The sequence below is a fragment of the Leuresthes tenuis genome, unplaced genomic scaffold (genome assembly GCF_036924035.1).
Source record: "Leuresthes tenuis unplaced genomic scaffold, fLeuTen1.0.hap1 SCAF_24, whole genome shotgun sequence".
Taxonomy (NCBI): domain Eukaryota; kingdom Metazoa; phylum Chordata; class Actinopteri; order Atheriniformes; family Atherinopsidae; genus Leuresthes; species Leuresthes tenuis.
In genome coordinates this window covers 3,365,323-3,389,943 of record NW_027325378.1, presented here as the reverse complement: position 1 = coordinate 3,389,943, position 24,621 = coordinate 3,365,323, and the positions used below count along the sequence as shown (strand labels likewise).

Here is a 24,621-nt window from a genome sequence, read left to right as displayed (position 1 = left end):
CTTCTGGCTCCGTTCCAGCTGCGATGAAGAACACCCACCCCACCCCGCCATCGCCCCCTCTTTCCTTATTGGAGTCTGTCTGGCGCAAAGTCTGACATGAGACACATCTCCCCAGGACTGAAGCTGTCGCTGCAAGGCCCACACTCCCAACATCATTAGACTCACAGCTCCAGGTGAGATCAGCGAGGGTAGCGAAGACTGAGTGAGGTGCAAGTGTTGTTGTGCAAAAGCATGCAGGCTGGAGATTTGGTTCAAGCGGTAATCTTAATGCCACTGAGTGGACACGGCCTATTAAAATGCCTTTACAGGACTTGCTTGTCAAGAGGCCTCTGGACTGAGTTGTGATCGGGGGGAGGAGGAGGAGGCAGGGGAGAGAATAGTGAAAGACAACTATGCAATTGATTAAGATTAGAGGGACTTGCTCAAGTTTAAATTGCACAGCCCCTCCGTGGAAAGCAACAAACCTTTCTTTCCCCGCAAGTAGAATGTTTCTTTCAAACCCTGTCTCTGTTACACATCTGAGTTCACTTCTCCGCATGCCCCCCTCCTCTGAAAATCAATTCCTCCTCTGCACTTTTCCTCCAGCTCTGCACACAGACCAGGGCAAGGGGATTACACTGTCCCTCCCCATATCCAAGCTCAACAACAAATGGTTCTTATCAACCAACACCCCCCTGCCATCCAGGAAGAAGAGACAGAAAAACTGGCCAAGCCGCTTCAGCACGGATGTGTTTTTGGGCTCTGTCTTCCAATCGTGGCAACTCTTTTCACACTTGAAGGCTGAGCTATTTACGAGGGCCCTGGGAGAATATGTGCACAGCACTGGAGGGTGGGAAGAACTGAGGGGAGAGAGTTGCTGCTTCTCAACCTCTGCTTCTAATCAATCACCAGGAATCACTGCCGTGGTTTACGGCCTTTGATCCTGGCTCCTCTTTCGCACTGCGAGGGAGAGAGTTGGGCGGCAAAAGGGGAGGGTAAGCAGTGAGAAGGGTGAGAGTCAAGGCCCAGGGGGTGTGGAGGTCAGGGGAGAGAGATCAGGGGGTGTGGAGGCTTTTGCTCTCTCAAATATGAAAGCATGTCCTGATTTAGTCCAGTGATTTTAACCCGAAATAGAAGTCATCTTTGGACAAAAAACATTTAGAAAACATTCAAATACGTGAGAATTACACTGATTTTAAGTGAGCCTTAACTGAGAAACACGAAGGTGTTTCTGTGGGACTGCAGTGCATGTGCCGTGTTTTCTTATTTGTTTAAAGCTTCTTCACAAATGTTCTGTGGAAAAGTTGCAGAGAAAAATATGCTTCTTATCTCTGACTTTTGCTTCAGTTGAGTTACTTGCTCTTGTTCGTGCCCATGTAGGAATATCAAGTGTTTGGAAGAAACCTGAACAAAAAAACCTGTTGGGTTACTTGATTTACTCAGTTTCTGTCATAAATAATTCGAGTAGACGTTTGGACTGAGCTTGAAAATGCTAATAAATACAGCTTCTCCCTTCCTGTCCCTCTCTGCTGTGCTTCAGCTGGACCTCCAAAGAACTTCTCCATAGAGGAGGCTGTCGTGCATGCATTGAGGAACCTTGCAAATCACAGTAGAAGCAGCTAGAAAAAGCCAGAGAAACCTGTCAGTTCTAATTTAAAACAAGGAATTAATTCATTGTGAACTTCTTGAGCTTTTAGTTGCCACAAAACAAATACATTTGCACAGTTTCTATTTCCTTCCTCTTGGCAATTAGATACCAAATCCTACAGTAGCGCAGTGCACATGTGGAGCTCAGATAGCAATTAGGCAGAAGTTAATGGCTTTACAGCATGGAAGACAACTGCACTATTTTTAAATTGTGGGTGTAAAGGACCAGATGTCAGGGAAATGAAAACTGTGGCAGGGTGATATTAAAATACTGGAGGAAAATGCTATCGAGTAGGCGAGTGACGCCAGCGTTTGAGCTCCAAAAAAAAGAGAACTGGTCCTTTTTAGCTAGGCCACAGCTGCCACTACAACGGAATTGAACAAACTTGTTGCTGGTTACGTAAAAGAGGAGAAGCCACATTTAAAGTTAGATGTACAGTTCAATAAAAGCTCTTTGTGTGGGGACTGGAAAGAGATGCCTTTTCCTCAGTAGTATAATCTTGTGCTGTAATGAAAGTACTTTTGAAAGCAAGGCACTAATTCCTTTTAGCTTTTTAGCATGTTTCCATACGTCCTTGCATTTGTACATCAATCAAACAACTAATGAAAAGATATATGTATTATTACGCCAATAAAAGCACACAGAATTCAAAAGATTTGTTATTTACTGTCCTTCTCCATGCAGTCATTCTTCTGCATAAAATCCAACCATGGTGTGAAGGCCACTGGTTGCTACTTCATCCTATAAGTCCATTCAGTAAGAAACCACCAGTGGCAAGGAGGTGAGGGGCAGTGAACACAACAGAGAGGATGTAGAGAAGAACACACCACAATAAATCCCCCGAGCAGGGTCATGACACTCCTGCTTTATGCCTCTTGGCAGGAGGGAGGCCACTGGTGCCCGACAAATGGACAGAATGGTAGAATAATCAACTACTGTTTCCCTGCTTTATTGGTTTATGAGTTTATGGGGCCTCTGGTCACCCCTGAGAGTCTCTCTTTGAGGGAACAAGATCCGGCAAAGCTGCAGATTTAGCAGGGAGAGGCCGGTGGTTGCTCTGCGATGATCTCTCTCAGACCGAGCTGATTTGATGTTAAGAGGCTGGTCATTGCTTCTGACCTGCATGACCCCTCACACTCAGGCTTTTGTTGTTCACAGCGTGTCGTGAAAATGACCTCAAGTTCCTTTAAGGAGCCATTGTGATGGTAAACATGAACTCTCACAACATATTAAAGTTAAAAATCTATGACTGTGAAGTCAAACTGAGAGTCCAGTGACAGCGATTGGATGGGAGGAAACCGAAAAGAGGCTGGAAAAGAGCTCAACAGATCCTTAACAAACCTTCCTTTTGCTAAAGTACTTTGAAGCAACACAATGCAGTTTAAACAGAGACTATTTGGTTCAGCTTTAATAGTCTACAGTTGTGCATCCGACTTTCCCCGTCCAGTAAATCATATTACTGACTTTACAAGTGGTTTAAATAAGCCAGCTAAACTGTTGGCTTCTTCCCGAAACCCGCTACTCCTGTTATTTTCCCAGTCTGACGTCATTGTAGTGGTGTGTTTTCAAATCTCTCCAATTCTCCACCACAAGTTATTCAGAAAAGGAGAGACCCGCATTGTATAAACGGGAATTTTGAAGTTTCCATGGGGCCTAAAGCTGTAACACGTGCTACAAGTAGGATGAGCACTGACCAAAAAAGAGCAAAGATGCAATTCCACTGCAGCTAAGCTCTGGCGGCATCTCCACAGTCTGCAGAAGTCTTCAGGCAGTGGCTTATGCGCATCCTCCAGCAGTGAGGGAGCAGCAGGGCCCCGGCAGGCAGATCTGGGCAGGCGGAAGTGTGCCAGACAAGAGAGGCCAGGCAGGGCTGGACTGGGACTGGGCAGCTGAGGTTCCACTCCGCCCTGAGCAGCAGCGAGGCCAAGTTAATCCTGTGCCTCAGGCCCTTGTGAGGTGGCTCTGCCAAAGTCTGTCCCCCTGCTGCTGGAGGAAATTGCTTTCAGTGCAGAGGTCCATGAAATGGCTATGGCTCACCAGTAAGGACTGCGTGTGCACATTGTGATTTTACAAACTCTAATCTACAGGTAGCTACTATAATGTCAAAAAAAGCTGCTACGCTGTGGTGAAATTTGCACCCCCCCCCCTTTTCTGCATTTCTTCTTGCATAAGTTTTTTTTTCCACATTTCTGTGTATTATGTCTGCATCATACAAAGGTCTTTTGACACTGAAAGCCAGTTTTCCTGTGTGAGGTTGTGTGTCAGGCTCTATAACGCCTCCTCCATTGTACTGTTTGACCCATGGGCCAGTCAGAGCTCCCATGAGGTCCCTTATCCCTCCATCAGTTCTCTCTCATTAGCCCCAACAGGCAGAGAAGGGTAACATGAAGGGGCCCTCGCTTTCCTCTCTGCTTCCCATAAAATAAATACAGCATAAATACAGATGACACAGATCACCCTTTAGCAGTTGTGACCCACAAGCAAATTTCTTAAAATAACCACCAGCTAGCTTGCTTCCTGTGAAAGAAAATGGCACGAGAACACACATTCTTTGCATTTTCCAATTCAAATCAGACGCCATCAGCATTTACTGTCAGGCTGTGTTTGGGTGTTCTTTTTAATTTATGTGTTTATTATGAATTTTTCCATAGTCATATGGCGCATCTTTTTGAGGAGGGGAGTGACAAGGTGTAAAAAGTGGAAAAGCCGAGGTGGCAGCATGTGGAGGGAGGAGGAGATGGGGCAGGACACAGTGGAGAAACAGTTGATTATGAGTCCCATCAAGTGATCAATGATTTCATTAATAAGACGGATCATGCAGCTGTCAAAGCTGTGACACGGGCTGAGGGATGATCCGCTCCCAATGCTCCATTTTCACCCAAAGCCTCCCTCCCTTCCTTCCTCCCCTCTCCCTCCCTGTCCTTCCAATACTGCCAACGACAAGGGAGCGCCAAGGGGGAAAAAAAGGAGGGATGGAGCTGGGTGTTGTCGGGGATAGAGGGAGGGGGGGTTAGTCATGAGAGGGGGGAGGAAGGGAGGGAGGAAGAAAAGTGAAAATCCATTTTGAAACCCATTTTCAATTAGGAGTCCACAAGCTGTTATCACAGGTGTCCCAGAATGGGGGCCCGTAAGTGAAAATGTCTCCTATCCATTTCTGAAATGAAACCTTATCTGGGAGGCACAAAGATGGCGGGGACAGCGTATCTGTAAATTACTTTCCATCCCCGCTGTTAACGGGAACTTTATTTCTGTCAGATGACATTTCCCTCTATTTACTGTTGATCATTCAAATGGCTGCCTAAAAAGAAGGTGGCCCCTCACTCTTCTCCTATCTCCCCCTCCCCTCAATGTGTCCCTCTTCCTTCTTTGCCCATAAGGAGATTCTTTTCTCAATGCATTCAGGTTACTTTAAACACTTTAGCCACGCTATCCTTTTTCATAGGGATTTCTGTGGTAACCTACATAAACCCAAACATTTGTTGCACTTTAAGGCTTAACTTGTTTGGCTCTGAGACCTTTCCTCTTGCCCTTTTAAGCATAATCATAAAAAGGTCCCAGCTTTCCCACTTCATAACTTTCTTCACAGCATTCCATGATGCTTTTCCAACGTAAGTTTTAGTTTATCTCCTCCACTTTTTATGTCTCCCTCCAACTAATTCCAGGAACTTCCAGTTGTGCTCTATGCAGAACCGTCTAAAAACCCATTTTTCTCTTCTTCTTTTTTATAAAATCTGCAACAACAGATCAGGACAACAAGATTTATTCAGCCAAGGAACATGGACATCTTTTTAAAATCGCTGGACTCAACAAAAGAATCAGGAGACTTTGTGGTCCACCTGCCTGCCAAATGATGAGAATTGGAGGGGAGAGAACCCCCCAAAAGCCCGAAACCCCTCCTAAAGAGCACCAATCACAGTATTGTTGTGGCCCAGTCGGCTCTTTTGAGCTGTCTCTGTGAGAGGAGGGGGCGCAGAGATGAATGGCACACAGGATGAAGCCACCATTTAGCCAACCATGTGGGAACTCTCCACCCGGACTCAATAATTACTCAGCTTGGACGAAACTAACTTAGGCCATAAGAGAGGCAAGATGTGTCCCTGTAGTACATGTGTTCAGACCACAATAAACCTGATCAGATCACAACCTGTTCACAAGCTGATCCCACTTCCAAATCGTGTTTACTCTGGAAGGACAAAGCTAAACATCCACCACTTCACCTGCCCTTCCTAATTATTTTCCACTTTTCACAACTTATCATAGCACGGTTTTGCAGGGTGCTCCGCAGGGTTTCTGCTTTGCTGAGATCAGGGGTCGCTACTCTGCTTGACGGGGGGAAATATTTTACTGGGCCTTCCTAAGAAGAACCAGTCGCTGGGGTTCCACAGCTGCTCACAATTACCTTTTGTTTGGATGGAGGCAGCAGGGAAGGGGCTACGAGGGTTAAAGTTGAGGCCAGTGTAGGGTTACACCTGATAAGAGGTTATGAGTTCTGGGGGCGAATTGGGAATGTGCTGCAATTATAACCACACAAAGAATGTGTAAGCAATCTTATTATTCCAAGACTGAGATTAAGAACTAAAAGGACCTTTCTCTGCAGATAAGTTTCATCCTTCCCCTCGTCAACTGCATTATGAGACTACTATAGATTTTAGGGAGCGCAACATTTTCCTCTGACATGGCAAAGTTGTCAAAACACACCATGTGCTGTGCAGAGCTGTAATTACCAGGACATTACCAAGAAAAATCCACAATCATTGAGCCAAATTACATCCATGCGTTTTCACAACTAACTTTTCTTCTTTTCTGCCTCTTTAATGAATAAAACCGCTCTGGCCATCTGGGAATGAGTAAGAGTGAGAGTGTTCCCAAGATGCTCCAGGATGTATTACCTTACCCACTTCCTGTGATAACTCCCATATGGAGGCCCAGTCACAGCAACATATTTACTCTTTCTCTTGACTGTTTGTTTCCCGTTAACACTTAGGATGACAGAGTTTGACATCGGCAGAGTCAGAAAACACTCTGTAAAGCGACCAGCTTCGGCTTCTAGAGCCAAGTCTCCATATTCAAAACCTTTCAAATCCTCTCACAGCTAATGAGCACAGCTGCAGCTTTGGCTCTAGTGATCTCAACTCTGGGTTTTGTTGTGACTTAATCTTGATGCTCCCAAGCTTTCTAGAATTGAAAAAAATTTAAAAAATGTCATCTAATATTTCTCGTTCCATCTACAGAATTGAGATTTAAAGGCTGGATGACGACAAGCTTAATGAGCTGCAAACTCTGAGCCGCTTTTAATAGCATGTGTTGAAGACACTGCTGTGTAAACATGCCAAAGTTTCTACCAGTGAGCTGGACCCGTGGTGAGCCATGAGAGCAGAGAATCTGGTCAAACCCAAGTCTTTTAACTGTGTTGTTGTGAGTTAGTCATGAATACATGATGAGAAACTGTCTTTGGGCCCCATTAGATCAGTGGCCCCTGTACTCAAACAGGTTGAGTGACGGTTGGTGACCTGTTGCGGCTAAAAGCTCCAACAGGTTTGGACGTCCTCTGGAATAAAAAATGTCATTTAAAATCAGTTGTCTAGCAACAAGCAAGCCAACAAATGGACCAACTTCTCCAAACATGGCCGTAACCCTCCTGAGCTGACTGATGACATCATGACCCACTGGGATTCGTTTATTTTAGAGGCGACATGTACCGTTTGAGGTGGTGCTGGAGGCCACCGCCTTCTCGCTGATGTCACTGCGTGCTGATGAGCCCTTCGTAGCCACAATGGTCTCCACCCTCTTCTTCTTCTCAGCTGCTGAATTGGCCTGGGACTGGGTTTCCATGGCGATTGTTCATTCCTCAAGACCTCATGGAGACGGAGTAACTTGTGGGAGAAGAAGCAGATAAAAGCAGTGAGACGAAAGCACAAGACGAATCAGAGAGCACAACATTTTCCTCTGAAAACAAACACCGCCAACGTGCTCGCACTTTTGGCCCGCCATAGTCACGGATCCCAGCCTCAATCAGTCCCATCTGCTCTCAGAGGCCGACCATATTTTGGCCAAACAAATGATATTTTCATTCTGCATCATCAAGCCACAAGAAACATGACTTGTAAATCACAGCTGGCAACTTCTGAAGACATTTCACATGTTAATTCTAAGTATTTTCAGATTTTCATATCAAGTTGCACCATTTTTCTCCAATAAGGTTAATTTATCAACATAGGTATTGATTGGCATGTTGATTCCTCTTCCCCAAAATGTGCCTATAAACCATATGTTCATGCAGACATAAACAACTTATAGATTTATAACAGAAGAATATGCAACTTCAACTGGTGTGAGGTTTAAAAATGGCGTCCATAACGGTAACATTATGTCAAATATAATCATATGTCAAAATAGTTTCTAATCCTAACCAAGTCATTTTGATTTCTACCCTTAACCAATGGATGTTATAGCCAAAGGTCAACCAGGAAGTGACAGTTTTTGTTATAAAGTGCTGTGTTTACGTGCAAAAAAAGGCAGCCGGTAAAAAAGCGTCCATGAAGGCTATTGTCACATTGTAAAAAGAATGTATTTTAGCCCTAACTATGACCTTCTTTTAACCCTTTCTACTCCTAACCCGGAGTTTAGAGTACATGTGTATGGTTGAAAGTGCCCCACCAACCCAAATCCTAATGTCTTCTGAGGACTTTGTGTCTTGGTAGATTAGATTAGATTAGATTATATTTCCCTTTATTGTCCCACATTGGGGAAATTCACACGGTTACAACAGCAAGAAAGATTTTAAGGATATACTTAAGGATATGAACAAATAACCTACATAGACATTTTGACTGAAAGAGACTTATTAATATTCTCAGATTAATCTTGCACTCTTCCACTGGCATCATATAAATGATCAATTTCAATTGTGCGTCACATTTTTTTATGTTAATCTGAGCTGAACACTTTATCAACTGAAGGTTTAAAGGAAACACTTCTGCTCTGGGAACCTTGTGAGGAAAACCTCGGATCCATTCAACCCTTTTTGCGATGCCCAGAGCAGAGCATGGGTCAATCCACAAGCTGACCCTGACTTATTTTAACTCAAACCTGCCGGGCTCTGATCTGCTTGTCAGGGTGCAGATCTCCTCCTGCACTAACTGCGTTAGATATCCAAAACCAAAACTTAGCTGATCTTATTTTCAACTAAACTTCTGATTTCTTTAAAAAAAAAAGAAGAAGAAGAAGATAACTCAATAAAGAGGGTAAGGCAGGACATCCTGACAAGGTTTTATATCTCTGAATAGACGTAAAGGCAGTTTGTGGATATGCTGATAATCCCACTCTTGCCGTCTTTCCAGCGAGAAAGGAGAAACCTTAAGGGGATACCACAGAGAGAGAAACATTCACAGTCTTGAAAAAACAAGGGCTGTTTGAAGGCCCTTTTGGGAATATCATGGTGCCGGGCAATTTTTCTTTCAAAGAATAAAGGTGGTTCAAGTTAATACTGTCTGTGGTTTAAGAAGAGGTTCAGCCAGCAGTCTAGCAGACATGTAGCTCAGTTCAGCACCTCAGAGGCCAGCTACAAGCTCAACTCTATCTAGGTCACGGAGGTCCTCTGATTACGGATGGTGATACACCACAACTGCTTATTTATACAAAGTACAGGACAGCTTCATTTGGTCCAATGCAAAGTCTTTACTTTGACTCCATAATTTATGGATAACTAGTGGAAATATTTAGTCTGACAAACATTTTCTTTACAGTAAAAACCATCAAATTACCCAGCTGTACCATTTAATTGCCCGCCACTCTATAAACATGCACGGATACAAAGGCAGTAAAGTCAGCTAGAATGCAAAAAGAGTAAGGCTGCAGAGACTATGAGGGGAGAGGAGGGGGTGATTTTTTTTACTAACTCCCCAAGGAAGGAAGGCAAGGGGGAAGTGTTGAGGGGTAAACTTCAGACAAACACTGCGCGCTTTGTTTGTTTTTTTCCCAACCCCCTGAAAAACCACAGTCTGTCATCCGTTCTGACCCGACAACAACATCTGTAAGCAATTGCGGGCTTGCAAAAAAAAAAAGAAAAAATGGGGGGTAAAGAGAGAGGGAAAAAAAAACAATGCAATTACATCCCTACCAATCAAAACAGAATTAAACAAGAGATTGTCCTCTAATCACTCCCACATGAATACATGTGTAGCAGTCATACCCAACCAAAGACATTTTTGTCCTACTTGCACAGATATCATCTCAAATCACTTCTGCATGTGTTTGATAGAGTGGCTGCCTTCATTTCTGGGCGTTTCTGCCATTCTGGTGAGTTAATCGTTAGAATATGTGCGATGCATGATTGTTTTCATGTCTGTTTGACTGATCCTCTGAACCACTCATTGACAAAACCTGAAACATGATGAGAGAAAACTTCCCCCCGTTTGAAACTGTCATGACGTCATTCCAGTGACTGGACTTGAGCAAAAGCAGTGAAGAGGGAAGGAACAAGGGAAAAAAGCTGCTTTACAGCTGTTGCTGGGTAGCTTTAACGTGCTTAGCGTATGGAGAACGCATGCATGTATGTGTGTGTCTTCTTATCGCCTCCAGGTGAGTCAGGCTGGGAAAAAAAGAGCTTAAAGAGCCGTAAATATGAGGGTCAGGATTGGGGCTTGAATTGAAGAGGGGGCGAGGAGAGAGCGGGGCATTCCACTGGTTGGGCAAACATTCACAAGTCCAAGCCACTGAAGCGTGTCTGACGGGCCTTTTGTGTTTCACAAGGCAGGCCACAGTTCCAAAGCAGCAATTAAAAGCAGGACCTTTTCACCCATAATCCCTCTGACCTGGACGCCCACACCCAATCCTGCAGATGTTCCTGTTTATGCTTTCGTTTGTCGTGTTGCTCATTTTTGTCCCGTCCAGCTCTGAGAAAAACCCGCCAAACTTTTCCAACATGGAGGCTCTTCTTTCTATGTTACGGTGATGACAACATTTTACTGACTGAGGACTCTGCCTCCTAACGGAACAACTCTGAGCGACATGCAATTTTCATTTGGCTCTTTGACCCCTCGCCACTGAGATCAAACACACACTACCCACAAGCCATTTACATTTACATGAGGCAGCACAGAACAAACAATCGGTATGTGTCACTTAGGCCTGGCACAGCCCATTTATAACTCTGCGTGTGATGCACTGGATGCTATTGTTACACAGAATAACTGGTAATTTGATATTAATGCCTTCTCTGTGAAATATCTGTCCTATGCCCAATTAAAGAAGAGAGAAACAGGGTGTATCTTTATTCGTCTGTAATCCTTCCACACAGAAAAGGGAGGCGATTAAGCAGGTTTAAAACAGCACAATTCAGACTGCTCCCTCGGAAAAAAAAAATCAAAAATTGTATTTTATAAGCACATTAAGCAAATCAATTTAACATAAATTATACGCCTTGGTGACAAAGGCTCTGAGTTGAAAGTCATCTACAAATTGCACACATCAAAGTGAAACACAAAAATAAACTTTTGCCTTTGACGGAGGAAAAAAAAAAGCTGTTTTTCTCTCTTATTGCAAGCTTAAACAAGTACTAATGATATCAAAAGAAGAAAAAAAATCACTGCTGTTTGTTATTTAGAGTCTTCACCTTCACATGCGTAATATCATGGCACACACACTTTCTGAAACTGGCAGACATTTATATGTAAACTCTTGAAGTGTCTTCTTAGATTTGGTAACCCCCCCTCACCGGCGGGGTACTGTATTTGTGTTCATTTCATTAGGGCGACTGTTCAGTGTCGAGGGCCCCCTGAGGGGGAGAATGGCAGCACCGCAGCATTCATCATCATTACATCAGCGACCACCGAGATCTGCTATCTTAGGCTTATCAACGCTGCACAAATGCACCGCGGCGCGGCGACTTCGAGGGGAGGGGAGAGATGGGAGATGTAGACGATTGAGGGAGATTGTGAGCAAAAGTGGGATAAGGGAGCAAATGAATGGAGAAAGGGAGGAGAGCGAGTGTGTTTCTGTGTGTGTGTTTATGCATGCATGCATGCATCTGCGTGCACCTCACTGCGCCCCTGCATGCCTGCACATGTTTTCCTCTGTGTCCAATGTGTGTTTTGCACATTTCGCAGCTACGCCAACAATATTAAGGGCTCCTTCACAGCTGGAATAACTAAAACACTGAGGGGTGAAGAAGGAGGAGGAAGAGTCTAAGCCCCTCAGCAAGATTAGCTGAATCTAGCAATAAAACAGAATGTGCTTGCTATGCACGTGTTTCCACGGGGTGAAGTCAAATTGGAGGGGATGAAACTCCTTAAGGAGATAGTGGAAGTGCTTGCTGGTACTTAGAGGAGCTGGGTTCAAAATCCCCACTCAGGAGGTGTTCCCAGACTCAATAGCTCTGAGAGGAAACCACACACACTTAGGTTTCCATGCAGCGTTCAACACTACACTTATGGCTTGCCCTTGGCCCTGGAAGGCAAAGGGGAAGGAGGGGGATTTGGGAATTTGTGGCTGTGGTTCCCATTCACCAGCAAAACCTAACATTGTGCCCAGATGGCACTAAGTCTGGCCTACAGCTGATGGGGACCGGCCCCTCAAGTAAAGGCCATTTAGCAGGAATTAGTCACACCCTGCCACACACACACACATATCAACTGCCAGATATGCACATGCAAACGGATTTAGCGCAAGATCTCCTCAACCTTTTGTGTAATGTGACATGACTGAGCTGTTCAGATCGTTAGTCATTTACATGTCTTTAACACCATCCTCCCATGATGCTCCAACTTTTTACGGCTACATTGTAAAACTAAAAGTTTATCTTCACCGATCAGTTTAAAGCAGTAAGAATTTACAGACATAATCTGCCTTGCTTTTATAGGTACACACTTAATAGCACAACAACAGCAGCCAACCAAGGCTGCTCTCACCAATGCATAACACAATATTTGAAAACGGAATGAAGAGTGCTTTTATTATTTTTCTCAGGGACAAACAGCACAACAACACAGCCCATGAGTAGCTTTCAGCGCAACTAATGAGATTATCCTTGCATGCATCTTGGTCCCTCAGACCTCTCCACTTCAGATGCTTTGGAGGGCTGGTGAGGGACCGTGTGTCTTGCACAGCAGAATGAGCCGAGTGCATCTTACATTCCCGTGTAACAAACCCACACGATGTAATCATAATGCTTACACGATGCCTCTTTTGCACTCCCTACCCAGTAGATAAGGGGAAAATAAAGCACGCGCCACAATGGAAGTCTTGCTTCTTCTCCCCACAGCCCCCTGCTTATTAGCTTGTTTATTTATATATTTTGACTTTGCATTTGTTCATGAGCCACTTGTTTTTTCACAAGTGGGGCTGTGACGACTGAGACAATGGATAATGCAGGCAGCTTTGTGGCTGCGGTGGCCCAGTTATGCCGTATTGGTTTCCAGTGCTCCCTCTACTCTTCCCATGTTAAAATGTAGAGCCTTTGTTTGATCAGACATTTCTCCTTTTTCTTGAGAAGAAGGAAAATATACTTATTCAGCCACGTAGCGAAGAAGGCCAAAGCAAAGAAAGCAACCTATTACTTTTACAACATGTAATGAAAGCCCTTGAGTAGAAGAGAATCTCCTCCTGCAAAAGTTTTCTGTGTTTCATGAACTTTCAAAAGTTTCCTTAATTCAAATTCACTTGTAGAGAATAACTACTTCCGAGTGCAGCAGCCACTCTTAGCTAGGTTTTCCATTCAAGTAGCCCCTGCATATGGCAGATACTTTAAGGCACAGGAGAATGGGATCTGTATCCTGTGTCAGAGGGCCTCTCAACTGCAGTGAAAACAGTTCTGTGTTTGTTAAGGAATTCTTCATGCAAGGCTTTAAAAGGCATCCTGCACGCTGCCACAACCAGAGCATGACAACAACATTCTCTGCCGCGCTCTCAGAGCAAAAGACTACATGTTACACCGTGGGCTGCATTGCTTGAAAGCACAATTCCTGTGTAACGCATGTATGTGTGAGTGTGTGTGGAAAGGCTCTGTGTGTATAGGTGAGGATGCATCAGCTGCTCTATACGCCTCTCTGTATGCAAGTGCAATCACTGCGTGCAGAAGATAAATAAGAGAAAGGACCCGAGGGAAGAGACATTCCTGTAGTGATGAAAACCTCACACACAAACATACATTTTTCTGTCTCCTCCTCACACATGCACTCAAACAGGGATCAAGCAGATGGATGGTCCCGTGTAAAAGTAGTGGCGGCAGGTATGGCTTTGACAGGAAACAGAGGAATACACCCCACTTATCCTCTGTGCCTTCGACAGAAGTGTATAATCAAGAGTAGAGCTGTTTGAGGAAACCGAACTGCTAAACACAATGCAGGAGCTGTACAGCTACAGGTTACTGCGCTCTTCTCTCAGCTCAGTTGTGCCTCCTATATATTTCATGCAGTGCTTTCCTTTGCTGGTCTCTATGTCTCTTTCCTTTCCTTCATCCCACTGTGTCACTGGAATGAGTGCTGAAGCAGAATGAGTCAGTGCCACTTTGTGATTAATGACGGGCTCCGGCGTCTCCGGGGCCGAACACTAAAAACAGCCAGGGGGCAGCGCGATAATGCACAATAATAAAGCCAGCAGACAATCAGCCAGGCAAAGCAAGGCCTATTAGCTAGCCCCATCAGGACGGCTAAGTGAGAAATTAGCCCTTTCCAAGCTCCGCCACAATTCATCAAGTGCTGCCCCTGAATCCCCCCTCCAGAAGTCATAATGTTTACTTAAGGACTGGCCTCGATGCCCCAGTGGCGAGCTTTATTGGCTCTTATTAATTCCCGACCCAGCCCTGCAGCCGTGCCATTTAAACCGAATTAAAGTGGTGAAAATTGGATGAGATGAAGTTGTCTTGTTGTTTGGCTCTTGCGTGATAAAACCGGACTTGAAGGGGGGGGGGGGAGACGTGAAAAAATGAGGAGGGAGGGCAAACAAGTTGGGATGTAAAGGAATGCTGAATGAAGCTGTCCTGAAATGTGCCACAGTCAGTCGAAGGAATGCAGAGAGAGAAAGAATAGTGGAGGGGGGGTGAAGAGAATTGCTTTAATGCTAGACTTCCTGTGTGGATGGGAACAGATCCAAAAGGGTACTGCTGGGTCACACATTCCACATATGCAGAAATGGATGATTTTTCTGTAACCACCCGTTCTCTGCATCTGCCATCAGAAGGCCTGAAAAAACACCTTAAAATGTCAATCTGTCAGCACCTGAATTCAGCATGTCAGAGACGAACAGCACAGAGGATACTCGCATAATGTGGCTGCGCCGGTCTTAAACTAACAGGAGGCAAATTACCAATTATTTTGCAGTAATTATATTTTCTCGTCAAGGAAAAATGCCAAACTGCTGCTTCCAGCTGCTCAGATCTTTGAAGCTGTTTTCTGTTTCATATCTTATTAAACTCATTCCATTTTGGGCCATTTATCAGACTGAACGATCTATTTAAAGGGTCATCGTGGACTCTGGAGTCATACATTGCACTGACTGCTCAGCTTATAAGTACAGTATATCACTGGATACTGTAAATAATTAGCATTTGTGGCTCTAATCGTGATATTTTGCTGTTTCCAAAGTTTTTATCCCTAAGTTGTTGAGGAAGAGCTTCAAATCACAGTGCGTAGGTGCGCTTAACCTTGCGCCGGTCTGTAAGTGGAGCACACAAGCAAAGAGTCTCATCTGTGAAGTGCGAGTCTGTGTTGCAGGATTGACAGCAGGTGAGTGTGTTCTATAGAGTAGTATGGAGTACAGCACAGCGGAGGAGTGAGATCAAAGACAGCAGGAGCACAGAGGGAGTCCCAGAGACTTCCAGCACCCTGACGGCTCTCCCCACGGCGGCGTAGGAAGACAACTCTCTCCCTTCACTTTCATATCAGCCACACAGCCCCCCATCCCCCTGCACGGGAGCTTCACACACACACACGGTCTCAGAGGACTCAGAAGTGCTGCCAAACCTGCATCCCACCTACAGCAACACTCCTACACATGGATGCACACTGTTGCTCATCAGAAATCAATGCATCAAAAACACACAGCTGAATATTGCAATTTTTGAAAGGCTTGAATTTGGAAGAAGCCCGCAATGAAACTCAAGACAGTATAACACCACACAACACAGGAATGAGACGCCATAAACAGAGTTGCAGAGAAAAACTTCCCATAAACTCCAAAGAGCACAGTCACAAAATGGCCCCTTGAAAATCCCCGGCGTGAGGAGCTGTCATTAGACAGGCAGCACCCTCAGGCCTGCCAACTTGATTGTGAGGAAGCCAAACATCTGGGTGTATTTACTTGTTTCAGCTGTTAGCAACTGCATCTCAAATAAATCTGGGAGCTGTAACGCCACTGCTAAGCAAACACGCTCGACACTTAACGGCTCACTCGCTCACCTCTGCGTGCCATCTCAACCAGAGCCGGGCCGGCAAACAAACTCATAAGGAGGAGGAGGAGGCCTTAATTGGAGCGTTTGACGGGTGCCTAGGGTTAATTGGGAAGCATGGTGAGCAGCTGGCTCCACGGTGGAAGTTGAGACAGGGATAATAAGTTCACCCTTTGCAGGAGAGACAGTTAGTGATGAATCAGATCAGAGGAACAGTGTACGGTAATCATCCTCACATCTCCCCTCCTCCACCTTGCTCTCCTGACAAGCAGAGACAACCTGGCTCCCAGCTACGCAATCTGGCACCTATCACACAGGTCTGGCAGTCACAGGGAGGAGATCACCCAGCAATGCTTCACACACACACATTCTCTAACTCGATGTTCGCTCGGATAATCACTCACACGCACAATAATTCTTACCTCTAGGATACGGAACCTAGTTTATCAGTTCGACGGTCGATGCATGTAAATCTCCCCAACAATGTGTGTACTAATAGCTTATTACCCTGCGTTAGCTAGTTTGCATTGATCTCTATGCCAGAGGGAGATGGGAAACTGGAGCAGTTAAGCGCTCATATATAGCAAGAGGGACTATAATCACATTCCAGCTTGTTTCAATAAAGGACAAACATTAACATAAACCATCTAAAACACACTAAACCCTCACCCCGTCTCGTTCCGTGCAAGAACAAGGAGGGGGAAAACTTTCCTGGATTACAGAGTAATCAGGACCATATGGGATGGGTCTGTATAACTTTGTGTCTCGATCCAAAGTGTTTCTGTCTCCACTGATTCTGTCTACCAATGTTTTTCAAAAGGACAAAAACTGTTTAGTCGTTTTATATACAGCGAAAGAAAATGATTGTGGTAGCAGTAAAGGGCTTAGATGTAACTCTAAACTGGGTTCCTTCAGCTGGGAGGGTGGCTGAGGGAGCATTTGGGGGCTGAAGGAAGCCCAGGTAGAGTCATAGGCAGTAATGGGAGGAGACAGGGACTTAGGGCGCCACACAAAAGCCAGGCTTTATAAATAATTCCAAAAGCTAACAGGATCCCTTGTATGTGAGAATCTGTGAAATACATTCACACATGAATGCACACACACTCTCAGACTGCCACCAGGGGGAATAGGTTATTCACACTGCTCCGCTGGGGCTGTTGTGGCTCTGACCTGCCTGGATTGGTAAATTTGGGTGAATATCTTTCTTGCATATGTGATGCAAAAAGGAAATCAAGTGGAGAAAGGTCCATTTCTGCAAGACACACACACGTTTACACACTCACTCACTCATAATGCAGGGCAGCAAAGCACACCGAAGACCTGTCTTGTAAATCTCTTTGTGAAAGCAGCTTTGGGGGGTAGACAGGGGCTTACACACTGAGCCCTGAGGTAGAGCTACAGACTCCACTCCCTCTAACCCCCTCCATGGTCTTCCTCCCTCTCCCACACACATTCTCTCCTCCTCACTTTCCCTCTACCCCACATTTCCTCCACTTTTCTTGCCCTTCTCTCACCTTTTCAGTTGCTCCTTCCCTCCCCTCTCTCCTCCCCTCTGTCCAACCCGGGCTCCAGAGCACTGGTCCTTAGCCCCTCAGGCTCCCGCGGTGTTGCAGTGACTAATGTCCTGCCTTTGCTCAGACAATGAGTTTGAGGCTGAGCCGGGAAAGTGTTGAGGAGGGAAAAAGACTCTAGCACCTTTGACAAATGGAACCCTTCGCACTCCCATGCCCACTGAGGGAGGCTTTACAATGTTGCGCTCCACGCTCCACGTCCTCCGAGGGACGGCAGCAACCCGCAAAGCCGCATCTGGGGGAATATAATGAATTCTTTGGGAAGTCTAACCTGGCTTTCTTCATGAATAAGATATATTTCAAAAGCATGTCGACCCCTCTTAATAAAAACACCAGCCTGGCAGGAATAGCCAAAGCCGTTTTGGGGCCCTGTGTACAAGTTAATATTTCTGTTTCTCTAGAAATTTTCTCAGGCCCACTTCTTTCCAGGACTGTCACTGCAAGGCCAGCCCTACATTTTCCCTGGAAGTTAAAGGAGCCATGATGACAAACTGTCATCAAAAGCGGCCCGAGTCCTTCTCTTTCAAGGAACTCCAACTCTTGGATGCTTGCTCCTCTTCCCCACACACCCCACCCCACCCCCGTGCAACTCTGAAAGGAACTGGGCTTTGTCTGAGGAGCAAAGGGGAGAGGAATCCCCCCCCCCACCCCATGCCTTCCTCCTCCAAAAAAAACCCCCCAAACCCCTCCTCCCCTCCCCGAATCCTGTTCCTCACTCCCTGCAGAGTATTGTTAAAACACAGCCCCCTCTCTTTCCGTGGCCCGAGCTCTTAAAACAGCGTGCTTTGCATGAGAAAAAACCATTAGTCTTCAAATGCTGCGCTGTCAAAGGAGGGCTCTCTCAGGTTGGGGCAGAAATTTGCTCAGATAGTAGAGTTGCCCTTTTGTTTTGTTTTGTTTTTTTCTCTTTTTTTTCTCCAAGACGAGGCATTATTAGAGGCAGGGTCTGTTAGCATTCATTACTGAAAAGAACACACTAGAGGGGTTCATATGGGATAGTAGTCCCCCTCCTTCTCCAGCTTGCTCTAGGACCACAGCAGACGGAAATTAAAGGGTAAAGCAGGGGAAGAGGTAGCCATCTAAAACATGTTTGGAGAGCATAGAGAATGTCTGCGCCTGTGCTTCTTTCAGGTATTAACCTTGGGATTTACAGTTGGCATTCAGACAATAGGCACCTCCTTGACCTCCACTCCAGAATGCAGCAAAACATGGGGATAACTCCCACTGGAAGAGAACTACAAGCAGCATGTGCTTGGGGTGCAAACATATGGGGTTCGCATTGTGAGCATTATTGCGTGACAACACATAACTTAATTACTACTGTGAGGACAAGAGTTTGGTTTTAGAAACACTTTTTTGTTGCTCATTTGGGATCATTCCAGTGGGAGGAAAACAAAAAAAACACGTAGCCTGGCTGCACACTACAAGAAGCAGGGGAAAGTGACAGATCATTGTTCACAGAGAGCGGCCAGTTCATGTGTCTCCCAGTCGCCACATTGGACAAGAAAGCCCAGAACTCCTCACGGATGCCACAACTGGCTCCCATCAAAGCTGACACAATACCACATCTGCAAAAACAGCCGCAGACCCGGGAAACTCTCCGTTTAGGCGCTCAACTTTACACACAAGCAGATGGGCCTCAAACCAAAAGCACTTCACCTCTTGCTGCTATACTTCACACCACAGACTTAAAGACATTTTTACAGCAGTCAAGGCAAACAGAGCAGGGGATGAGCGGCGGCCACATGCAGGCGCTACCTGTACCGTTTTCTCTGTGTGAGAAAAGAAGACGAACGCTCTCACAAGCAGACCTGCATATAAGCAATTAAATTTAGCATGACCTCCAGCAGGCCTTATGTAAAGCTGTCAAACACCCCCTTCCCTCCTCCTCCTTTTTTTTATATTGTTGTTATCTTACGAGCCTCACTGCGAGACCAGGCTAACTGTCAGCTCCAGTTGGAGAAAAGAAAAGACATGTGCTCCGTCACTCTCAGCTCTGCTGCCGGAGCTTCCACCTTTTCTTTAATTCCATTTGTCATTTCTGAGTATAAATGAAGAAAGCTCGCTTTAAAGTGAAGTAAAGGGCAAAGAAAATAAAAACTTGTGCATGAATGAACGTGAATGTGCAGCAGGATGTACGTGCACACCTGCATTTCTGGTGCGAGGAGAGCTGAGTGTGTGACTGCTGCTTGCAAAAAGCCCCAAGTGTATTAAAATTCCTGAATGTGAGTAATATACATATCTAAAATTGCAGTTTGCTATCTTGAGTCTCATACCCTCTTCATCCCTTCTTTTCCCTTATCCAAAGACATCACCCCGCTGGAAAGGTGCCTTTAGCAGGCTCCTTGAAACAGGGAGCGAGGGTCCCGCTCAGGGACAATGATGGTTGAGGTGGAGGGGAGTCGGGGGAGCAGGAACACATAGCATATTAAATCTGCTGGCGGAGCTGGCTCGTCCGCGCAGAGAGCCAGAGAGTCAGATCTGAGGCATGCCCTGAAGGGATGGCTGGGCCTGGGGATTAGGAGGCCAAGGAGAAGCCCTCGCACAGCCCAAGACCCCTTCTTGTCTCTGCTCATACGCAAATGCATTTAGACGTTTTTGACGCTCCTTAGGTTCGCCATCTATGCCCGAGCTTTCACACACGCACACATTTCTACACGCTCTCATGCACGGCCTTTTTTTCCCCCCTCAATCACTACCTCCGTCTGACTTGTCCTCTTTCTTTCCCCACTGTGGCTGCTTCATTTGATGTCAATATATCAAAGTAGTAAATCATCAAAGTGGAAGATTTCTTTTGGGGGCCCATCTATTTGACTACACTAGTCACTACATGCAAGGGAAGCAACAGCTAACCATAACATCCAGAAAATCCCTTTAAACTTAACTTAACTTGTCCGGTGGTTAATATTTCTCCAGACATTAAACTTGTGATAAATGTCACTTTTCACACCTCAGTGTGGTTTCTTTATCTTCTCCAGAAGCAGGACATTTAAAAAAAACCTGCAAAATAAGCAAGATTACACTAACAAAACCCATTATCTTAAGGATAATCAACTTCCATCACAGGGCCCCTGTTTTAACAAAACATTTGCCACCTCTCTGAGTCCCTCAGGTCGCAGCATTAGCACAACAACACAGCTCATTAGTGCCTCTTGAATACAAACCTGATAGCAGGTATTCTTCCTGCAGGGTTGTGTAAAAGGACTGAGGACAGAAGCTGCCTTCTGCTGTGAATGCTAGGCCCATAAAAAAAAATTAAAAAAAGAAAGAAAGAAGTGGGCCATACCTCAAAACCTAATAGGATGTCATCTTCCTGCATTAACATGACAGCCTCTATTCTTCCAGGTCACAAGGTCACAGGTGGCCCGGGCCAGTGTCACTATATATGCAAAATGTTGCTAAAGGAAGTGCGTAAAGTTGAGATAAAACTGCTCGCTGCCGCTATCAGACGGGGCTGATTCCTGCAGAGGGGAACGTTATCCACCCGCCTGCTCCTCGTGCTTGGAGCTGGAGAGGCACAGAGCGGCAATGATACATATTTCCTGGCTACAGTAAACGAATGGCTCTAAGTTGTGCATCTCATTCCAGGAGATTAGCATCTTAAACACTGCTGCATTCATCCTTGCTGCTGCATCATAATGAGACAAATTCCATTTTTGGTAAAGGTGCCCCGGTCTGAAGTACGGCTGGATATTAGTTAGAGTTAAAATAATATCCAGTGCACACAATTAGATTGTCACAAATTTATGACATGGAGCTTGTTTAACATGATTTTTATTTTTATTTTTTACATATAACATATTTGCAAAAAGTACTAATATCACAATTTGGTGCAGAAACAGCAATTAAACTAATTACTTATAAGTGGCATGATTTTGTAAAATATCAGATTTGAGGAAAATGTGCAATATTTCTATGTATGAGAGGTGGAATATTGATTAAACACACCAGCGGTGTGAAAATAAAATGAGATGCCATCATATTCGTGGCCTTCAATAACATTTAGGTGAGGTATTTAATGATGGTATTTTTAATTATCATTATAGTTTAAAAATATGTAATTAACAGGTCAAATAAAATGATAAATTGTCATTTTTTCATTTTACATTAGGCCATGGCACGATCATTCTGCTTATTTTAAGTCATTTTTAGTGTTTAATCCATGAGAATGTTACTTGGATATTAGATTTTAAAAAAGGGAATTAATAAATTCACTTTATATGACAGTCCTTTTAAATTCTAAAGCGTAAATGTAACTAAAACCATAAAATAAAAAACCCACAGTCAAGCTGAGTGATGAAGCCTCCTCTAAAAAATAGATAAAAAGGAGTTTTTCATCTGTGTGAACTTGTTAAACATCTTATTTGCTGTGTTCACTCTACGCTCTGTCTCAAGGCAGTCAAATCTCCTTTAATAATTTGCCATGTGTCAAAAAAAAAAGGAAAGAAAAGCAGAAAAAAAGGGGGGGATTTGAGCCGCACCGCATGGTTGAGCACCTCGGACCCTCGTCGTTTGTGTGAAACCCGAGAGCAGACAAGCAGATAAAATGTGGAACAGCTGGCGAGGACAGGAGGGAAAGTTTCAAACAAATATCTGCACATGTGGAGGCTCGGGGGCTCTCAAACATTTTCATGTACGAGACCCCTGAAAGGAACACACTGACTTCTGTTCCCTGATATTTTTTTCTTTGCTTTTATTACCCTGCCTGGTCCGTGTGAAAATGCCTTTTCGAAGTGTTGCTTTGGTTCTGTCGTTGTTGCAGTGAAGCCTGCTTTTGATCAGGCCACCTGCTTTACAATTATACAAATCCGAGTCAGCCTACAATATAGTGATTTATATCATTTTTCATTTTGCTTGGGATACCTTAACAGTCCCCACATGGACCCCTGCGGGGCCACTAACCCCACTGTGGTGAGCTTGAATTTCTCTGAGCCTCAAACGCTGTGATGTGTCCTGAAAAATTATTCTTCATTTAGGGCTGATTTTCAAATTGTCAGCAGCGTGATTTCCTACCTCTGAATTATTCACTCGCCAGAAAATTCAGACACTCCAGAATTAATCCAGCTTCACAAGGAAAAACAAAGAACTGAGTCATCTGAGTGATGTGGTGTAACTTTCACTTTTTTACACACACACAAAAAAAAAACACACACACCACGGGGCCAAATATATGTTTTTGAACAATTTTGCAGTGCAAATATTTATTTCCAAATTTATTCCTTATTTAAAAATAAAATATGAAAGCTAAAACTTTTAACTTGTTAGATAATATAAGACATTATGTTTAAGGGGTATTTGTTAGTTTAAACTGGAAATGCGCGAACGTTACAGATGAAGATGAGCCAAAAGGTTCAAGTTTGCTTAGATTTATAATAAAATAGTGCCCGAACAAACTCAGTCTTCCTGCAAGTTTGCCGCACTCCAACGGGATAAAGCAAATCAATAACAGGCGCTGAAATATGATCACACATGCACATAAATATGCATGTCTCCCCCCCAAACACCACACCCCCACGCGCGTTTCTTGGGGTGAAGCTCCAATAAAGTTTGAAGTCCGCTTAAAGTTAAAAAAGCTCAACAGAATCATGAGAGTTTTCGCCTCCTCCGAAACCCACAAAACATTTCGGAACATGATGTTTTTTTCCCCGCAAGCGCAGAAGTTTTTGCGACTTCCAGCTAGTTTTAAAACGCACATCTTGCTTAGTGGATACTTAATCGCACGCGGGCCAAGTGTAACGCTCCGAGATGCATTCTCGGCTGATTTTGGATCCGAGAACGAGACTTTCATCGTTGTTTCAAAAGCTAAGAAGTCCCTGCAGTCGGTTTAAAGCCTGTATGAAATTCCATCGTTTTGAAATATGAAACCATTGCTGCCTCATAAAGTCTGACTGTCTCGCTAAACTTCAAAAGTAGACACATGAACGCAGCAAATTCAACTCTGTGTCGCTTGTGTATGAAGTTTTTAATGGGTTACTTACTTCTTCCTGGATAATTTCCCCTCAAATTTGTGCCTTTTAGTCTTCTTAAGAATATGTATGCGTCTTCTACTGTTCTTCTTCTCTTCTTCCTAAGTTACAGATGTGCCTCTGGAGTTGCCTGGGACTTCTTTTTCTTTTTTTTACGCTGCAGCTCCAACTCCAAAACGGCGCTGCCAGAGTTTTTCCTCTTGTCTGTCTTTCTCCTCCTTCTCACAGTTTGCTGTGTTCACCCACCGCCGTACTAACACCATCAGCCTGCCGATATTATCTGCCGATAGCAGACCACCGATGTGCGTAAAAACAACATAAGCGTCAGAGAAGCGCGTGGAGTTGTTATTACATTTAGTGCGTTTTTTCGAGAGGAGAGTGGGCGAAGTGTGGGACTCCAGCTGCTCCTTCCCCCGCTTGACTCCTCCCTTCGGATTGCTCCCTCCTTTACTCACTGCCTCCCTCCTTTTTTTACTTTGTGTACCCCTTTCTTTCTTTCTTTCTTTTTTTCTTTCTTACTGTAAGCATTTTGGAGAAAGAGAGCTTAAACCAACACCAAACTCTATTTTAGTCTTTGGCGCGCTAAGAAGAGAAAGACACGTCCAAGTTAGTTACTGATTGGATGCATTTTGAGGACACATTCATAATGAAATCAAAGTTATTGCTGAGAGAAACTATTTCCCCTGATTGCAACTTGGTTATTTGGCTGAATCTGGGCCATCAAGAGCTCTACAGGTATTCTAGTTTCTTAAAGGTTTCCACCTGCTTGTTCTGTAAATGCTTCCTTTCACACAAGTCTAAATTGCTTTCACAAAAGTTTTTAAAACAGCAAGAAGCATGCGGTTCTGTGTTGGTTTTCCCATCAAATAAAGTTCCAAGATTAAACTGTATTTCTTTTCAATAAAACAAATAAATGCAGGTCCTCACAGGTATGACTCTCAATTAAAAGCACCCCATTTTCAGCAATTTAGCTCATATCAAAATGGGTGCATTTGGAGGACATATTGTTGTTAAAATCATAGTTATAACTCAGGAAAACTATTTCCCTGATTGCAACTTTATTATCTGACTGAA

At 44.4% G+C, this 24,621-nt stretch overlaps 1 protein-coding gene across 3 annotated transcripts in view; it reads right to left on the bottom strand.

Moving 5' to 3' along the window:
• Positions 1 to 23,971, bottom strand: part of gli3 (GLI family zinc finger 3) — a 92,702-nt gene extending 68,731 nt beyond the window's left edge. For all 3 annotated transcript variants that reach the window (XM_072378659.1, XM_072378661.1, XM_072378660.1), the window contains exons 1-2: positions 23,560 to 23,971; positions 7,327 to 7,500 (exon numbers count right to left, since the gene is read on the bottom strand). In XM_072378659.1, coding sequence (XP_072234760.1) covers positions 7,327 to 7,459 — 133 coding nt within the window. In that variant the 5' untranslated portion in view covers positions 7,460 to 7,500; positions 23,560 to 23,971. The remainder of the gene's footprint in view (positions 1 to 7,326; positions 7,501 to 23,559) is intronic.
• Positions 23,972 to 24,621: the final 650 nt, after the last annotated feature.